Source organism: Xiphophorus couchianus, chromosome 18 (assembly GCF_001444195.1).
Source record: "Xiphophorus couchianus chromosome 18, X_couchianus-1.0, whole genome shotgun sequence".
NCBI lineage: Eukaryota > Metazoa > Chordata > Actinopteri > Cyprinodontiformes > Poeciliidae > Xiphophorus > Xiphophorus couchianus.
Window position 1 is genome coordinate 29,372,627 of NC_040245.1, and position 16,717 is coordinate 29,389,343.

At 42.5% G+C, this 16,717-nt stretch overlaps 2 protein-coding genes across 5 annotated transcripts in view; both read left to right on the top strand.

Moving 5' to 3' along the window:
• Positions 1–8,084, top strand: part of ubash3bb (ubiquitin associated and SH3 domain containing Bb) — a 45,648-nt gene extending 37,564 nt beyond the window's left edge. Inside the window, exons 7-14 of the mRNA XM_028044593.1 lie at positions 1,088–1,232; positions 1,698–1,824; positions 1,898–2,017; positions 2,093–2,185; positions 2,262–2,406; positions 3,450–3,556; positions 3,647–3,756; positions 4,764–8,084. Of these exons, the coding sequence (XP_027900394.1) occupies positions 1,088–1,232; positions 1,698–1,824; positions 1,898–2,017; positions 2,093–2,185; positions 2,262–2,406; positions 3,450–3,556; positions 3,647–3,756; positions 4,764–4,901 (985 nt within the window). The 3' untranslated portion in view covers positions 4,902–8,084. The remainder of the gene's footprint in view (positions 1–1,087; positions 1,233–1,697; positions 1,825–1,897; positions 2,018–2,092; positions 2,186–2,261; positions 2,407–3,449; positions 3,557–3,646; positions 3,757–4,763) is intronic.
• Positions 8,085–8,694: 610 nt separating this feature from the next.
• On the top strand, positions 8,695–16,533 carry LOC114161355 (proteoglycan 4-like). Of its 4 annotated transcripts, none has more exons than XM_028044592.1 (7): positions 8,695–9,249; positions 10,811–11,380; positions 11,469–11,515; positions 11,594–11,701; positions 11,786–11,836; positions 13,408–15,450; positions 15,739–16,533. In XM_028044592.1, the coding sequence occupies exons 2-7, from the start codon at positions 10,878–10,880 to the stop codon at positions 16,500–16,502; spliced, it is 3,516 nt and encodes a 1,171-aa protein (XP_027900393.1). In that variant the 5' UTR covers positions 8,695–9,249; positions 10,811–10,877; the 3' UTR covers positions 16,503–16,533. The 4 variants fall into 4 exon arrangements, with proteins under 4 accessions (XP_027900393.1, XP_027900392.1, XP_027900391.1 ...); XM_028044591.1 differs by having other exon boundaries at positions 13,408–15,432; positions 15,613–16,533; XM_028044590.1 differs by having other exon boundaries at positions 13,408–15,013; positions 15,047–16,533.
• Positions 16,534–16,717: the final 184 nt, after the last annotated feature.

Genomic DNA, 16,717 nt, shown 5'->3' on the forward strand with positions numbered 1-16,717 from the left:
TGGAGGAGCACTGATTACACTTTTTTTTTTTTTTGGCCGATTTATTCCCCCTGAAAATTCCAAAGTAACAAAGTCCACACTGCACCTTGTAAGCCAGCTGATTCACTTTCAATTTAGGAGTAGAACTGAAGTGAAATAAAATTTCAATTTCAATTCTTCAGATTCATTGCAGCACAGCCTGCTGGAGAAGATCTTTCCTGCCAACAGTCATCACAGTCTTCAATAACTCTTTGAAGAATCTAAATTAATGAGTTACAACCACATTTAATTTCTCTTTGGGATCAATAAAGTACTTTTGAATTTTGAATTGAACTGAATTTTGATTGGCTGTGCACAGAAGCAACTCAGGGCCTGACTGCAGCTGGACAAAACTTCAAACTTCAGGATCCTGACTCGGCCCGATGCCTGCCAGATGAAGAGGTTTTGATACTGAGTTGTAGAACAAACACTTTTAGTTAGTTTTGTGTTTGGCTTCTCCATCACATCAAAAACGAGGGCTGCACCGCCTGCAGTCTTCAGGCCGAATATTGATCTTACCTGACCTGCTGTTTCTGATTTTGGCCGATACTGACTTTTTTCTGTCTAAAAAGTAGCTAAATATTGGAACAAAACTGCTAAGTTGGCAACAGCAGGGTGATTACTGTTGACTGCACATGTGCAGATGTGGCCTGGTGGACAGCTTAGATTTGGTCACAACTTGTTTTGACTGCAACACTTTAGGTGGCTTTTGATAACGTAGAATAATTCTAAATGCAAAGGAAAACGATCAAATATTTTTTGAGTTATTTAGAAGATAATCTCGTAATCACGTGGCTTCATATGACATTTTGGATATTTGGATCAAAATTCTAGGTGTGGAATTGTAATGTATTGTCAGAGCAGAGGAACAAAGTATGAATTATATATATTCTTATAAAATATGCATTTGTATGAGTATGCGGCGCCAGGACAGTCACCACTGTTATTTGTCAAGCCCTCCCGGGTTGACAAAGGCTCTCACTGCGATATTATTTTTTTTGGCTCAGAAATTATGCAACCGATTTTTCAGCAGGCATCAGTCAGCTGTCCGTCTTTCTTCTCTCCCCAGCTCCCACTCCTTCTTCAGCTGTGGACCTGGTGATAAAGCTGGTAAGGATAAAGGAATGTTTGACGGCCTGCTGGACAGCAGACGTCCTGACAGCACCGGTCCTGGAGACACGCCTGCTCTCAGTGTGATCTGCCACCCTATGCAGGTACTGGTGGTTGTGATGCTGCCTTTAAAAAGCTACTAGTCCCGCTCAGAGATTAGTTCACTTCTAACAAGATATTTTTCTCATAAGTGAAATAATCTGCCAATGGATCTAGTAGTTTATTTGTTTTGTTTTTTTTACCAATATTAAGGAATTATTGACTCAAAACAAACTTCTACATCTTCATGAAAAGATAGTTTGGTCTTATTGTTAGTGTTCTACCATATTTGCACTAGAAATGAGAACAAAAATACTTGGAAAGATTTAGTGTTTTTTCTATGGTTCATGAAATGAGAAGCTTCTCTTTGCGTTGAAAGAAAACCGCCCAGCATTAATTCACCGATAGGAGGCTCATACCTGCTTGTGCAGTGAAATCCAGTTTGTGTTTTGTATAACTCTCAGTTCAAAGCGTTTCCACTACCATGCCGCTTGCCTGACTCCATCATTTCTGGGCCCGTTTCACTGCAGCAGGTCCTGCGCCTCAGTGGCAGCCACACTCGGCAGCCCAAACGGACGGTGTTTGTGTGCCGGCACGGCGAGAGGATGGACGTGGTGTTTGGGAAACACTGGCTCACTCTCTGCTCGGACGGCAAAGGTGAAACTTTAGACTCTGCCAGGTCTGACTTTACACCAGAGCTCAAGTCTAAACGCATGTTGTTGCTCTGCAGGTAGATACGTACGCTCCAACCTCAACATGCCTCCCAGCCTGCCTCTGTGGGGAGGACAGAGAGACTACGACATGGACTCCCCCATCACTGTGTTTGGGTCCACTCAGGCCCGATTAGTCGGTACGTCAGTGACAGAGTTGTTGGCAATGTGGCTTTTTGAAACATATCCAAGGTAACCGTGTGCTGCCTTCTCAGGCGAGGCCCTGTTGGAGAGCAACACGATGATAGACTTTGTGTACTGCTCTCCGTCGCTGCGATGTGTTCAGACTGCGCAGAACATCTTGAAAGGTGAGCCGGTTCTGCTCGGCAGTCGGTTCCGACGGCCCTCCGGCCCTTCCTGACCGCCGGGTGTTTGTGTGAGCAGGCCTGCAGCAGGACGGGAAGCTGAAGGTGCGCGTGGAGCCGGGTCTTTTCGAGTGGACAAAGTGGGTGTCAGGGAACTCCATGCCAGCGTGGATCCCCCCCACTGATCTGGCTGCTGCCAACTTCAGCGTAGACACAGCTTACAGGTGAGGGAGATGTCCGTTTCCATGACAACACTTCACATTTCAAGCCTGAAACCAACCTGTTCCAAACGGAGGAGTTAAAGGTTCCTGGAGGTGAACAGACGGGTCCAGTCCTGGTCTGCCACAGACACTCAGTGATGTTGCATTTCAAAAATAGGATTTCAGACTCGACTCAGACTCCTGGACCAACACTCGAGGTTTTGTAGCAGACTTTAGGAGTCGGTTTGTGCTCTCCAGAATCTAGCTAACCCCAGTTCTATTTAGTCGGCTTTAATCGAACTCTAGTAGATTGTTTTTTTTTTGGGTTGGGGGGTTCGGTTGGTTTGGGGAAGTGTGAATGTGAAATCAAACTCTGTAGCAGAACAAAAGAGTGAACTTTGGTTCGCCTACAAACCTAGATATCACTTCTGTTGAAGTGAACTCTGGTGCAGTTTGAATGCATATGTGAACTCCAAGCACTTCTCCAAAAGCAGAAAATGGACTACGGTGCAGGGCATTCTGGGTAACTGCAAAACAAACATGCCAGTTGAGCACAAGGGGTAGAAATTTCCAGTTCTCCTCGACCAACTCAAACCCACATTCATTTTAAACACACACACTCCCATTTCTTTCTGCTAAGGTCATTTTGTTACCATGTATGAAAACTTTGGCATTTTGTTCTGTTTTGTGTTGGGGACTCTTTGGGGGGGGGGTATTTTTCTAAATTATGAAAAATAAATTGCTGCTCAATTATCTGATGTAATTTAATTTAGTTATTATTTTAAATCTTTGTGTTCCACTCTTTCTGTTTGTTCTGGTTCGGATTCCCATTTGCAGCAGCTGACTTGTAACACACACCAGTTCACACAGACCCCCTGCTGCCTGTTGTTTACTGGAGCTGAAACCCTCCATTGTTTTCTCACCGCAGACGATGAGTAACATTTAGAAAGTCGCCATAAGTTATTGGTTGCCGAAGCAGACACACAAAATGTCCGCCGGGTCGATCTTCTCTCTCCTGAAAGTTGCCTGACGTCATTCTGTCTGTCTGTCTGTCTGTCTCTGCGCAGGCCTCTGATCCCGGCCAGCAAGCTGACCGTGTCCGAGTCCTACGAGAACTACATGAGCCGCAGCTACCAAGTCACCAAAGACATCCTGTCAGACTGCAAAAGCACAGGTAGCCCGAGCTCCTCCGCTGCCGCCGTTGTCAGTGCTCTTACATCGGTGCTGCGCTGACGCTTCGTGTTTTTCTTTCCGCTCTGCGTAGGAAACAACGTGCTGATCGTAGCCCACGCGTCTTCCCTGGAGGCCTGCACGCGGCAGCTGCAGGGCCGCAGCCCCCAGAACGCCAAGGACTTCATCCAAGTCGTACGAAAGGTCCGTCTGCTCCGCGTCAGTTTTGGTTTCCACAGCACACTTTTCTCCTGTCACAGCTCCTCTGGCCAGCTGGGTATGATGACACAGTGCTTTTCAAAAGGGAAGAAGATCAGAGACAAACATGGAATCCAATAAATTCTTAAATCATACATTTTTTTTTTTTTTAAAGAAATGAAATCTTTTTTCAATCATTCTAAAGTATAAGTTAAAATAACTTAAATAGATGGAAGATAGATCAAGCCCTTATCGCCCCACAGGGGGGAAATTAGTCAAACTTCTAGTTAACCAGCAGCCATGCTGGGCTTTTTTTTGTTTTTACCTAAACAGAGTTTTTTCCTAATCTGTTTAGGCAAAAAAAAAAAAACTAACCATATGCCATCACATTTTCATCTTTGCTGAAAATGTGACAGAATTAATATAAAAATATTATAGATTTTCTTATCAAAAGAGGGGATTGTGATGGAAATTTTTTGTCTGGTAATCTATTCAGTCTGATGTTGAATAGATTACCAGATAAAATGGAATATATTCTGATGTTGAACATATCAGATATTCCACATCAGAATATATTGAAGATCTTATATTTGGCATGTCAGATATTCAACGAAATGAAGCTGGCAAAAACATCTGATTTTACTTTTTTTATCAAATAAAATCATGTGATAATTTTGAAATGTTAGAAATCTTAGGATATACTTTTTCTACAGAATTTGCAGAAATTGATCATTTTAACTCCATAATCATTTTTGTTTGTTTTAAAATGATGAAATCCTGGTTTACAGCCACTGCCTCATATAGATAGTGACCAACCGGCATGCTGGGAGAAATATTTTGAATGTTGTTCCTATATCTTCATATAAGAAAGTTTTCAAAGGTAAATAGAGATTTAGGGGAACCTGACAGTGGAAGTTGGCCACAATCTGATCTGTGCGTCTCTGCTTAGTTACAGTTATAAAAGCTGTGGTTGAAATGACGCTAGAAACCTGGATGTGCTGTTTGGTCCTCAGATCCCGTACCTGGGCTTCTGTGCCTGTGAGGAACAGGGAGAGACGGGAATGTGGCAGTTAGTGGACCCTCCTATCCTGCCTCTGACTCATGGACCAAACCACTCCTTCGACTGGAAGGAGACTCTTCTGCAAGAATGACGCCTGCCTGCTCCGAGTCGGTCACAGTGCTCTCCCTGTAACCCGTTCACCTCCACCCGCCTGCCAACAACCAACCCAACAAAATAACTGGAGCTCTTGTCTTCTCAGCCTGTTCAGTAGCTGCTGATTGAGCCAGCAGAGGAAAGGTGAGCAGTCCCAGCAGTGGATTGGCAAACGGTCCCACTCTGCTGGCGTTACGGGGCGACTCAGGACACTGACAGGCTCAGTGGGTTTCTGCTGCTCTGTGTGGAATCTCATGTCAGCGCCGCCTCTGGAATTTGGTCAGATCAACATTGCAAACTCTTTCATGTAATTCTTCTCATGTTGATTTATGCTAAAGCATGTTAGCAGGCTAATATGCTAGCTTAGAACTAAAGCTAAAGCTTGAACTTCAACTTCCTAGTATGCAGTTGGGGACTTTTTATTTTTCGTCGCTCTCTGTTAGTCATGCCACACCAATAGTTTTTACTTGCCTGGGGTCTGGCCACCCCATGAGAATCGACGCCACTGGACATATGTATCAACAAAAGGAGCATTGTCTCCCTGTGTGTGTCCATGTGTGTGTTGAAATGCACAGTTTTCTTATTTTATTTCCGGTCTCGGCAGCTGAGGCTCATCACGGTGGGCCTGGCTGCTCGTGGTTTCAGGTCAGATCTCTGCAAACTGAGAAAGTTTCTCCTGTTGCATAATTAACTTGTCTTAATGAAACTAAGTCAAACAACAAAGTGGACGTGTCACAACAATCCTAAAAAATGTATCACCCATGTTGATTTTTATGCTTGTTTTTGTTATTTTGTTTTTCAATTCTGCAGACGTCTGATTAGAGTTTTTTTTTTATGTATGCCAAAAAACATAAAGAGACTGGAACCGTCCTGGTGGTGTAAACAGCAGTGCTCTCCCAAACTGTTGCTACTGATTGGTTTTTGTCCTTCAGCAGAGCTGACGGACTGTAGCAGAGAACATGAGAACGTCTTCATGTTGGGTTCCCAGGAGGCAGCGCGGCCTCCTCCGACCCGTGCAGTGTATTTAATATATAACACACACACACACACACAGCTTCAACAGCACATGTTGCACTTAGTGACAATCATCCAGTAGCATCTTGATTCTAGCCCAGCAGCGATTATTGTCCAAAGGTTTGGAGTAGCTGTAGTCATAGCCTGAGAAAGGTCTTCCAGTTTGATCTCTATTTATTTTTAAACCTCTTTTTTAAATACAAAATAATGTGTACAAAGGAAAAAAAACAAAACAATTTTAGCTGCATGAAAGAATTTAAGAAGGAGTGTCTCAGGTGTTGCATTTAACACAGGTATTTGCAGCTTTGCATTAACTGACTGTAATGTTGTGCCTCTGAGAGTTTCTGCCTCGTCTCCATATGTTCTTCATTTCTCGGCTGCAAAAAACACAACGAGGACGTTGTGCTATCAGTTCAACAGAGTATCATTTTAATTTTTCTTTTTTTTTTTAACAAAATGCTCCAGCTGAAACTTGAATGGATTGTTTGGTCGCGATGCCAGAGTTTGGTTTGAATAGACTCTGAGCCTGGAGCCGTTTCCAGGTTATCCTCAGGTCAGTTTGTGGCTCTGGAGGCTGATCCTGACAGAATGTAGGAGGACATCATTTAGAGGAGCCGTCGACTGGACGGAGATTCGACATGATCACAGAGGTTCTGGTCTTCTTTTCTGAACAATTCAAAAGTAAAAGCAAAGAGTCAAAGTTGAGCCCCGCAAAGCCGACCAGCGAAGCAACAACGGAAAATAAACTGCAGAGACAAATTAAATAAAAACATCTCAGGTCCATATTCTGTTTTGAAATAAAAGCATTTCTACTAGTTTAAATAACACATTTCAATCAATTCCAAATGTAATTAGCATACTAAACTGATTTTCTTAAATCAATCCAGTCTTGTAATCTGTATGAGTTTATCATTCATTTCATTTCTAAATCGTTGTTACTGTTCTTTGACCTTTTACAAAACAGGGAGCTAAAACGCCAACTTTCACTTTTTCAGTTTTTTTTTAATCATTGACTCCAGTCAAAAGAGGAATATTTCATTTTAGAGCTTTTAAAATAAACTCTAAGTCAGTTCTTTCTAAGTCTTGGTAGTATCCAAGCTCCTAAAAGACTTCACACTCTGACAAAAACATGCTTTTCATCAGAAAAAAGGTCTTACTTTTGATCTTCAGTCAGAATCTGAAATTCAGGAACTTCAGAGATGCTCAATGAATCTATATTAGTGACCCCTGGACCATCTTGAGATGACAGTTAAATGTCCAAAACATAAATGAGCATAAATTAGAAACTTAAGCCTGGTTCCCCATCATGTTAACCACGTTCTGTCAAAGTTAGAGAATCTTCATAGGTGCAGACAGAGAATCAGCATAATGTACCACAAGATTTTGTAATGTTATTGTTTGCTTATTGCTGTTACATTTGAGTAGCACTTGCTCAAATATGTTAAAAAACATGTTAGAGTAGCCTGACCGAGCTGGAGATCATAACGTGTATGCTACAGTATCAGAGGCAATCTGATATCTGGGTCATTTAAATGTGATGGATCAGGGAGGTTAAAACATAGCAACTGGTCAGTGATGTAGCATCGGTAAAGATGAAAATGTGAGAGAGCAGGATTTGTATCCTGGCCATTAATAGAACCAAAATGAAATATCTTTCCATTTAGAACCGTCAACAAGTCAATGAAGGACTACGAATGACACCAGGGTGATTATGGTCTTTCACAAACTGGGACCAGTTTTCTGTTTTTTATGTGGAACCTGATCATAACTGTAGACGCTCAGGCAGTTAGAAACGGATGCTAAGTGTTAGTTTGACCGACGCTCGTCTCTGCTGGTGTTTTTATCTCCACAAAAAGGGATTCTTTACATTTTTCTAAGCTGATGTTGAAAAAATACAACTTTGCAATCACAATGTTTCCATCAGATAAGAAACACAATTAAAATCCCACGTAGTCTGTTCACGCAGTGTCTTTAAAAAACATCCAGCGCCACGATCCTCCTGCTACTTCCTGTCGTCTTCTTCACGACTTGCGCCAGTGGCAACATCACTGCTGTGGTTCGTGTGACTCGTGCGATGCGAAAAAAATGTTGCCATTGCAATAGACTAACTTAGATATGGCCAAAAAATCCACCTCATCCTAGCTCCAAACTTCTTTTTTCAAGAATTAAAAAAAAAAGCATGTTTCCATTAAGTTGATTTATTTTAGAAATGTCAAATTGCCCAATTATATGGTCAGTGAAAATGCATGAGTTATAGTTTGCCTACCTGTTGCAGAAAGATGCCATATAACTGTGATTTTTGTGGAAATGTGAATAGATTGTCAGAGCGGCGTAAGACTAAGAGCTAGTTAGGTTTTTTCTTATTTTAGCCGTTTTCCCTGACTAAATAATGGAGACGTGTTTGTTGGATGGAAAGAGGAACATTCATTTATCCCAGGAGGAGAAGAAAAGGAAGAGGAGAGCCATGTGAAGAAGACTTGGTGGAAGAAGCCATATTTTTCCTGCATTTCTTATTTATTGTCTGAACATATCAAATGTGTACAGCATATAAAAAGTTCCACCATTTCAAGCCAAAACATATATGTTAGTATGTAATTAAAAATGAAACATGCGTATGTGTGCAGTTTGTGACTTTTTTTGTCCACTTTTGCAAACACGCAGCTATCAAAGAGAAATGGCTACTTTTTAAAAAAGCTTCCATATTTTCATATGCAGAGATGTCTGGGGAAAGAAGTAGGGCCAGCATATGATTTTTTTTGTGTGTGTGTGTGAGACGATCTCCATTTGGTTTTTAAATTGTACTTTTGATCCAGTTGCTATGAAAACAGGCAAACATTCTTTCCTCGGCAATAACTTTTAAGAGAGAAAGCTATCGATTGTTCATTTGTGGTTTTCATCTAACAGTAATTTAACAGCCGGACATCTTCATCGTTCTGTCTAGTCTGGGTATTTCTGCTCTTGCTTCTGTTACAATTATAAATGTATTCACATCCAACCTTTAAATAAAAGAGTACATCATTCTTTGGATACTGAAAAATACAGACTCGCTTTGTGATTTCAAAATAAGCTGTGTTTATAAGCCAATAAACACAATTGTGGTCGTAATGTGACAAAATGTTAAAAAGCTCACGGAAAAATGACGATGCACTTTACTGAATGGGTGGCTTTTTTCCCCCACATCAGAAAGGCTACAGTTTCAAAACTAAATAGAAATCCAAGCCAATAAAATAAAGTGCTGTTAACTGTCACTGAACTGATGACTGATGTTTTTATTTAAAATGAATGTGGACGGCAACAGGCAGGAGGAGTTCTGCCAGGCTGAGAGGGAGGAGGTAGGTGGAAACAGGAAGAACTGTTTTAATAATTATTCAAAAGGTCAAATTAAATGTCTAGAGTTAGTTAACGAGGGGAAAAAAGTCATTGTAACGAGTAAACAGAACACAAAAGAATTACAAAGATATTTGAAGTTATGGTTTTAAAAATTATTGCTACTTTGGTTAAAAAAGAAAAACTAAATAACAACCTCTAACAGCTAGCTTTATCATAAATTGTGTCAATGGAAAGTTAATTGAACAGATAAACTGAATTTCTCCACAGACTGTTTAACTATTAGGTAATAAATGTTTAAATAAAAAATTTAATTATGGAAAACTACACTTCCTCTCAGCTGTTACTGTTATTATTCATGCCATGCTAGGCTAACTATCTGCTGACATGTGCTCTTAGAGTAACTGATGAAACTTTTAAGTGAAGCTTTGAGTGAGAAAGAAATGAAACCAGAATATTTCTGTGTCACAGAAAAACATTTATATGGAAGCTTTTAACTGCCAGAAATAGAAAATGAATGCAGGAGCGGTATCTCTTTAAAACGTGACAGTTTCTCATTATAACAAGACGAGTCATTATTGTCTTGTTAAAAAGGCATAAAAGGAGCTCCCTTTGATACTCCGTCTCCCCACTCCGTTTCTTCCAGATGACAGCACATCATCCTGTGAGGCTTTGCCAACATAAACAAGTTTTATTTTTTTATTATGATACAAAATACTGCTCTTATGCTATTTCCAATCTCTGGCATTTAAGGGCTTCGGTGGTTCACTCATGTCTATGGAAAAATAAACCCTGAGGCACAGTTCAGCCTAAAATTACTGAAACTTTCAGCAGATTTAGTTAAGATGGATTAATATTAAGATTTTTCTAAAATCCTTTTCTTTCTGGAAGTGATATCAGTGTTTGAAATGGACCAGCCAGAGTCCAGACTTGAAGATGAAAGAGCTCATGTGTCAAACTCAAGGCCAGTGGGCCTAATCTGGCCCACCATTAGTATTTATGTGGCCCTCTAGAACTTCCAAGATAAAAGATAAAGGAAAATTAAACGCTGGTAAAAAACGCTGTAAAAGGGTCAATAGAGGAACCTTTTACCTCTGTTATGTTGTGATGACATCCTGTGGACGGAGTTTCAGAAAGGACAGGCGTTTTTAAAGAGACAGAGGCCCAATTTCAAGGAATTCATATTTGAATTATATTGTATTTTTTTATAACAACTGAAGGTCATAGTTACTTTATTGTGTTATAAAATAGCTCTATGTACCTAGAAAACACATAATACTAACCTTTTAACATTTTAAGAGTTTATTAATGGGTGATTTTATGAATACATTCTGCCACAACCAACCCTTGAGAATATTTGTGACCTTAATATGGCCCAAAATGAAAATAATTTTGAAACCCCATAGAGAATCTGTGGAGGGGGCCCAAGGGGAAAAAAAAGTTTTTTGTTGCTGTAATCCCAAGAGAATTATTAGTGAGAAGGGTCAACATATTGTAAATGGCATGTTTTTTTTTTTTTTTTTGAAATTGATACTACTTTTACATTGTTCCATTTTTTTTTTCCAGGTGTCTGCCTTGCACTCTACCGTAACTTCAATAGTACCGTGCTGATGTGTTCTGTGGTTTCAGCAACATGAAAAAGTTTGAACTTGGCGAGACAGCTGAATATTGCGTCATGGCGGACGATGCTGAAGAAGACCCGGAGTGCAGTAGATGGCCCACGGCTCCAGACGGCTACATCCCCAACTCCATAATCAGAAGCTGGAGGAAGAAACAAAAAGGTTCCAGCGGGGAAGACTTCTGGCAGCAATTCTTTTCCACCAGTGTGTACATTGAACTGGGCGAGGAAGAGGAGAGAACTGCTGACGAGGTCTTCTACTGTTATTTCGATGTGGATGAGATCGATATTCCTGCTGAGATGGAAAGGAAGAAGTCAGCAAGAGACAGGTCGCCAAGCACGCGGAAATCAAGCAGAGTGGGAAAAAAACCCCCTGGAAGAAAGGTTTCAGTTAAACCAAAAACAAGTCAGAAGAGAAAGGAGAGCGAATATGGGTCTGATATGCAGCCGAGGAGGAGTCTGAAAACTTCTAGAAGAAGTCTGGTGTCTCAGAAGTCAGGTCAAAAAAGAAGTGGCAAGTAAGCAATCAAACACAAAGATGACTTTAAATCCACATACATGCCCAAATGTGAACTACAATTCAGTCTAGGTGTTTTTGTGTGATAGACTTTCCAAAGCAGAAATTGAAGAGGGCAGACCTCTGGACAGGACAGGTGAAGGCCTTGGTGAAGGCGTTGAACTTCGGCTTGGTGAAGGCGTTGAACTTCGGCTTGGTGAAGGCGTTGAACGTGGGCTTGGTGAAGGCGTTGAACGTGGGCTTGGTGAAGGCGTTGAACGTCCACTTCAATCTGACTCCATGTTTGATTCAGCAGGCCAACAATTCGACACCAAACCTGGAGGTGAAAGGAATTAATGCTCTTGTGTATGAACATGTATGGTTCCTTACAATACAAACATTTACACTTTTTTTGTATTTTTTGCAGAGGGGCAGCAGCCTTCTGTTGACTATTTGGATGCTGACATCTCAAAGCAAGGTGACATACAAGAGCCCTTCATTCGGCCATCATAGCATAAAGTTGACATCAAAAGCACAGCATTCAAAACAAAAGTTGACTAACTTATTATGAGCTGCAAAATGTTCCCTTCTGAGGACATATTGGGAAGTAAGGGACACTTAAAATGCAATGCCCTGTCATTCAAATTCAAAAATACTTCATTATTCCCAAAGGGAAATTAAATGTTGTTGTAACTCAATAATTTAGATTATTCAAAGATCCATTGAAGATGGTGATGGCTGCTGACAGGAAATATTTTCTGTAGTGGTCTGTATTGCACTGAAGCTGAAGAAACCTCTGACTGAAGACAGAAGTCTTGGGCAGGCAGATGAGACCTTCCCAAGATGCCTGGGAAGGACTGTCTCATGACTGTCCTCTTCATGAGACAGTCTCATGAAGAGGAGACTGTCTCCTCATAGACAGGGCTGTCTATGATTTTCTTAATCCTATGAAGGACTCTTCTTTGCATCGTCATCTCCAGAGGTTCCATAGAACCAGAGCAGAACCAGCCTTCTTTATCAGGTTGTTGAGCCTTCTTAGGTCCCTGGCTCTGATGCTGCTGACCCAACAGATGACGGCAGAAGAGATGACGCTCTCAGCAACAGATTTATAGAAGATCAGCAGCACCTTACTGCAAACCTTGAAGGATCTTAGCTTCCTCAAGAAGTACAGTCTGCTCTGTCCCTTCTTATACAAGCTTCACTGTTGCGTCTCCAGTCCAGTCTGTTGTCAACGCGAACACCGAGGTATTTATATTCCTCGACCACCTCTACGTCTTCTCCCATGATGGAAATAGGGTTTGATCTAATCCTGTTCCTCCTGAGATCAAAATCATCTCCTTTATTTTGTTCACGTTTAAAATAAGATTATTGTTCCCACACAAAGCATGTCATGGTGTGCCAACATGCTGCCAATTAACACCAGACACTGATACATTTATACCTGAAGCTAATTAACGATGCCTGGTGGCTTCTCCAAAACATCAACCATTTCCCCTAAATCACTTTGTGACAAGTTAGGCCGTATGTTAATGGTTATTGTCCATTTGGAAGACCTAAGATTTAAATTCCTGTCTGATGTCTTTAGATGTTGATTTGATATTTCCACATCATTTTATTTTTTATTTTATTTTATGAAGTGTTCCATACACAGGAGCTCCTCCATACAGTTCCTCCTGAGCAACAGGAGGAACTGGTGCACAGCACCACAGCTCTTACGTAACTCACAGTTGGGATGGTTTTCTCAGGCACTGCAGTTTCCTCACTTTTTCTTCAAATGTAACTTTGACCATAGCAATAAACATTTGAGCTTTAGTTTAATCAAATCACAGGATGTCTTCAAAAGCTATGGTGTCTGTCCCTGAGTGCATTTGCAAACTGTGATTTGTTTGAGAGTTATGAATTTATTTGGCAGGGACAATTAATTTCAATTTATATTTCTTCAAATGTGTGCCATTAGGATTTATATATTTGTAAATGTGTGATGATATTTATGAGCCCTGGACAGTACGAAGTAACAATCCATCTCCTTTGTTTCTCATGTAGCTTTAGATGATCAAACACAGATCAGTACCAAAGAAACTCCTTTACCAAAGGCTCCTCCTCCAACTCCAGAGGATAAGAAATTAAAACGGAAGGTGACCTTCCAACTGCCTCAAGATGCAGATCTTCTGCTGTCCACTGATGAATATGACAGTGGAGAGCACAACAAGATGGCGCTCAGTACAAAGGTTATGTCACTCTTTAGAAAGCAAAGAGAAACATTCTCTCCTCAAATGAAAAGAGCTAAGATTAGTTCTGGAAGAAGAAAGTCTGGAAGGGAAAGCTTTAGTTTTAGAAGAAGACGCTTTAGTTCTGGAAGAAGAAAGTTTAGTTCTGGAAGGGGAAGCCTTGTATCTAGAGGAAGAAGGATTGATTTTAAAAAGAGAAAGTCTAGCACTAGAAAGGGACAGATAAGTCTTGCAATGGCAATGCATTTGCCACTTGCTCATTTCTCTACAGGAATAAAGAGAGGGACCAGGCCTATCAAAGGCAAATCTCGAGTTACTGTTCCATTGTCCACCACATCCCGGAAGCAGCTCAAAGTCCAACCTGAAAGTCCTCCAGACACTGCTGATGACAGTATTCCTCATTCTCTATCCTTCGGCCCTATCAGCGACAATAGGCCCCTTCCTGAATGGAGGAAGAACATGTACAAAGTGATTGCTCTCAAGGGTTTCCGTTCTTCACGGGCACAAAGGCGGTTTTCTATGGAGTATCCAGATGAGTCTTCCATTGCATCTAAACTCTCAGCAAAAATGCCCATCCTCCAACAGGGACAAGCTGAAGAATCCCAACAGGAGAAGCAGGAGATTGAATTGAAAAAGAGCACAGAGCCAACTCGCCAACAACCCACCGAAGGGCAGTTTGCAGCAGAGCATCAACAGGAGTCTGCTGGTGCATTTCAGCCTTCAGTAACCACCCCTGAGCTCCAACAGGGTAAAGCTGAAAAATCCCAACAGAAGATCCAATTGAAAAAGAGCAGAGAGCCAACTCACCAACAACCTGCCAAAGAGCAGCAATCTGCTCGTGCATCCCAACCCTCAGTAACCACTCCCACGCACCAAAAATTGAAACCAGAGATCCAATTGAAAAAGAGCATAGAGTCAACCTACCAACAACCTACTGAAGGGCAGTTTGCTGCATATCATCTAGGGGAACCTCCCGTTCTATCAGAATCTTTAACAGTTAAACCCATTATCCCAAAGCCTCGACCAAAGTTGACAAAGGTGTTGACGACGACAACAGAGCCAACCCAACAACAACCTACCACAGAGCAGTTTACTGCAGAGCATCAACAGGCTTTTAGCCATGCATACCAACCGTCCACCCCCATGCTCCAAAAGGGTCAATCTGAAGCATCCATATGGTTGGGGCAGGAGATCGAATTGAAGGAGAGCACAGAGCCAGCCCACCAAAGGCCACGTTTATATGGAGAATCCACAGGAGCCTCCCCATATGCAGAAGCCACTCCATATGAAGGAGCTCCCTCATACACAGAAGCTCCCCCACACATGGGAGCTGCCCCACTCATAGGAGCCCAATCATATGCAGGAGCTCCCCCATACCCAGGAACTACACCATACGCAGGAGCTCCCCCATACCCAGGAACTACACCATACGCAGGAGCTCCCCCATACCCAGGAACTACATACGCAGGAGCTCCCCCATACCCAGGAACTACACCATACGCAGGAGCTCCCCCATACCCAGGGGCTACACCATACCCAGGAGCTACACCATACCCAGGAACTACACCATACCCAGGAACTACACCATATGCAGGAGCTCCCCCATACCCAGGAGCTACACCATACCCAGGAGCTACACCATACCCAGGAACTACACCATACCCAGGAACTACACCATACCCAGGAACTACACCATATCCAGGAATTACACCATATGCAGGAGCTACACCATACACAGGAGCTACCCCTTACACAGGGCCATTCCCTTTTACAGGAGCTCCCCCATACCCAGGAACTGCCCCATATACAGGAGCTGCCCAATCCACAGGAGCACCCCCATACCCAGGAGCTCCCCCATACCCAGGTGCTCCCACACATACAGGAGCTTCCCCATACCCAGGAACTGCCCCATACCCAGGAGCTCCCCCATACACAGGAGCACACCCATACCCAGGAGCTCCCCCATACCCAGGTGCTCCCACACATACAGGAGCTCCCCCATACCCAGGAGCTCCCCCATACCCAGGTGCTCCCACACATACAGGAGCTCCCCCATACCCAGGAACTGCCCCATACCCAGGAGCTCCCCCATACACAGGAGCACACCCATACCCAGGAGCTCCCCCATACCCAGGTGCTCCCACACATACAGGAGCTCCCCCATACCCAGGAGCTCCCCCATACCCAGGAGCTCCCCCATACACAGGAGCTGCCCCATACACAAGAGGTCTCCCATACACAGGAGCCTCTTCGTTACAACTCACTGAAGGGCAATTTGCTGCAAAGTATCCACAGAAGCCTCCCTGTGCATCCCGACCTACAATAACCATGTCCATGCTACAATGTGGCCCAGCTTACACCGCCCTTAGGGAGCTAAGAGTGGTTAAGGATCTAAGGGTGGCACAGAAGAGTCAACTGAAAGACAGCAAAGAACCAACCCACCCAAAGTCAGTTTTCTATACAGCATACACAGGAGCCTTCCCATTCAAACTTCCCAAAGTGCAGTTAGCTGCAGAGCATCCACAGGAGCCTCCCCATGTCAGTTTACGAAAGGATGGTTTGCTGCAGAGTATCCCCAGGGGTCTCCCCGTGCCAACCCATCGAAAGGCTGTTTGCGGCACTGAAACAGGAACTTTCCCGTGCCAACCCACAGAAGTGCAGTTTGCTGAGGAGCAACCACAGGAGCCTACTCATGCATCCCAACATTCAAAAACAATGCTGCGACGGGGTCAAGCTGAACCAACCCAAAGGGTAGTGCAGGAGGTCCAATTGAAAACCAGCTCAGAGCCAGCCCAATGTTCCTTCAGTAAAGTGGTCCCTTTGGCTTCTCGACAAAACTTCATCACCTCAAGTAAATGTGGGAAGACACAGTATGGAAAACTGCAGTTTGACTGGATGAGGGGTTCATTAAAGTGAAAACTGATTTGTTTCAAGAAAACAAAGTAAAGTACCTTGTCTGTGTTATCTTTTCTTACATGATTTCTTTGTAAAAGAAATCATGTAAGAATTATTTCTTTATACAACTTGAATCAGCTTAGCTACTTGTTTTACTGCACATGGAATTATTTCTAGAAAATGTTTTCATTCATATGGATGTGCAGAGAGCACCCTAAAATGCTATTTTCCCTCCG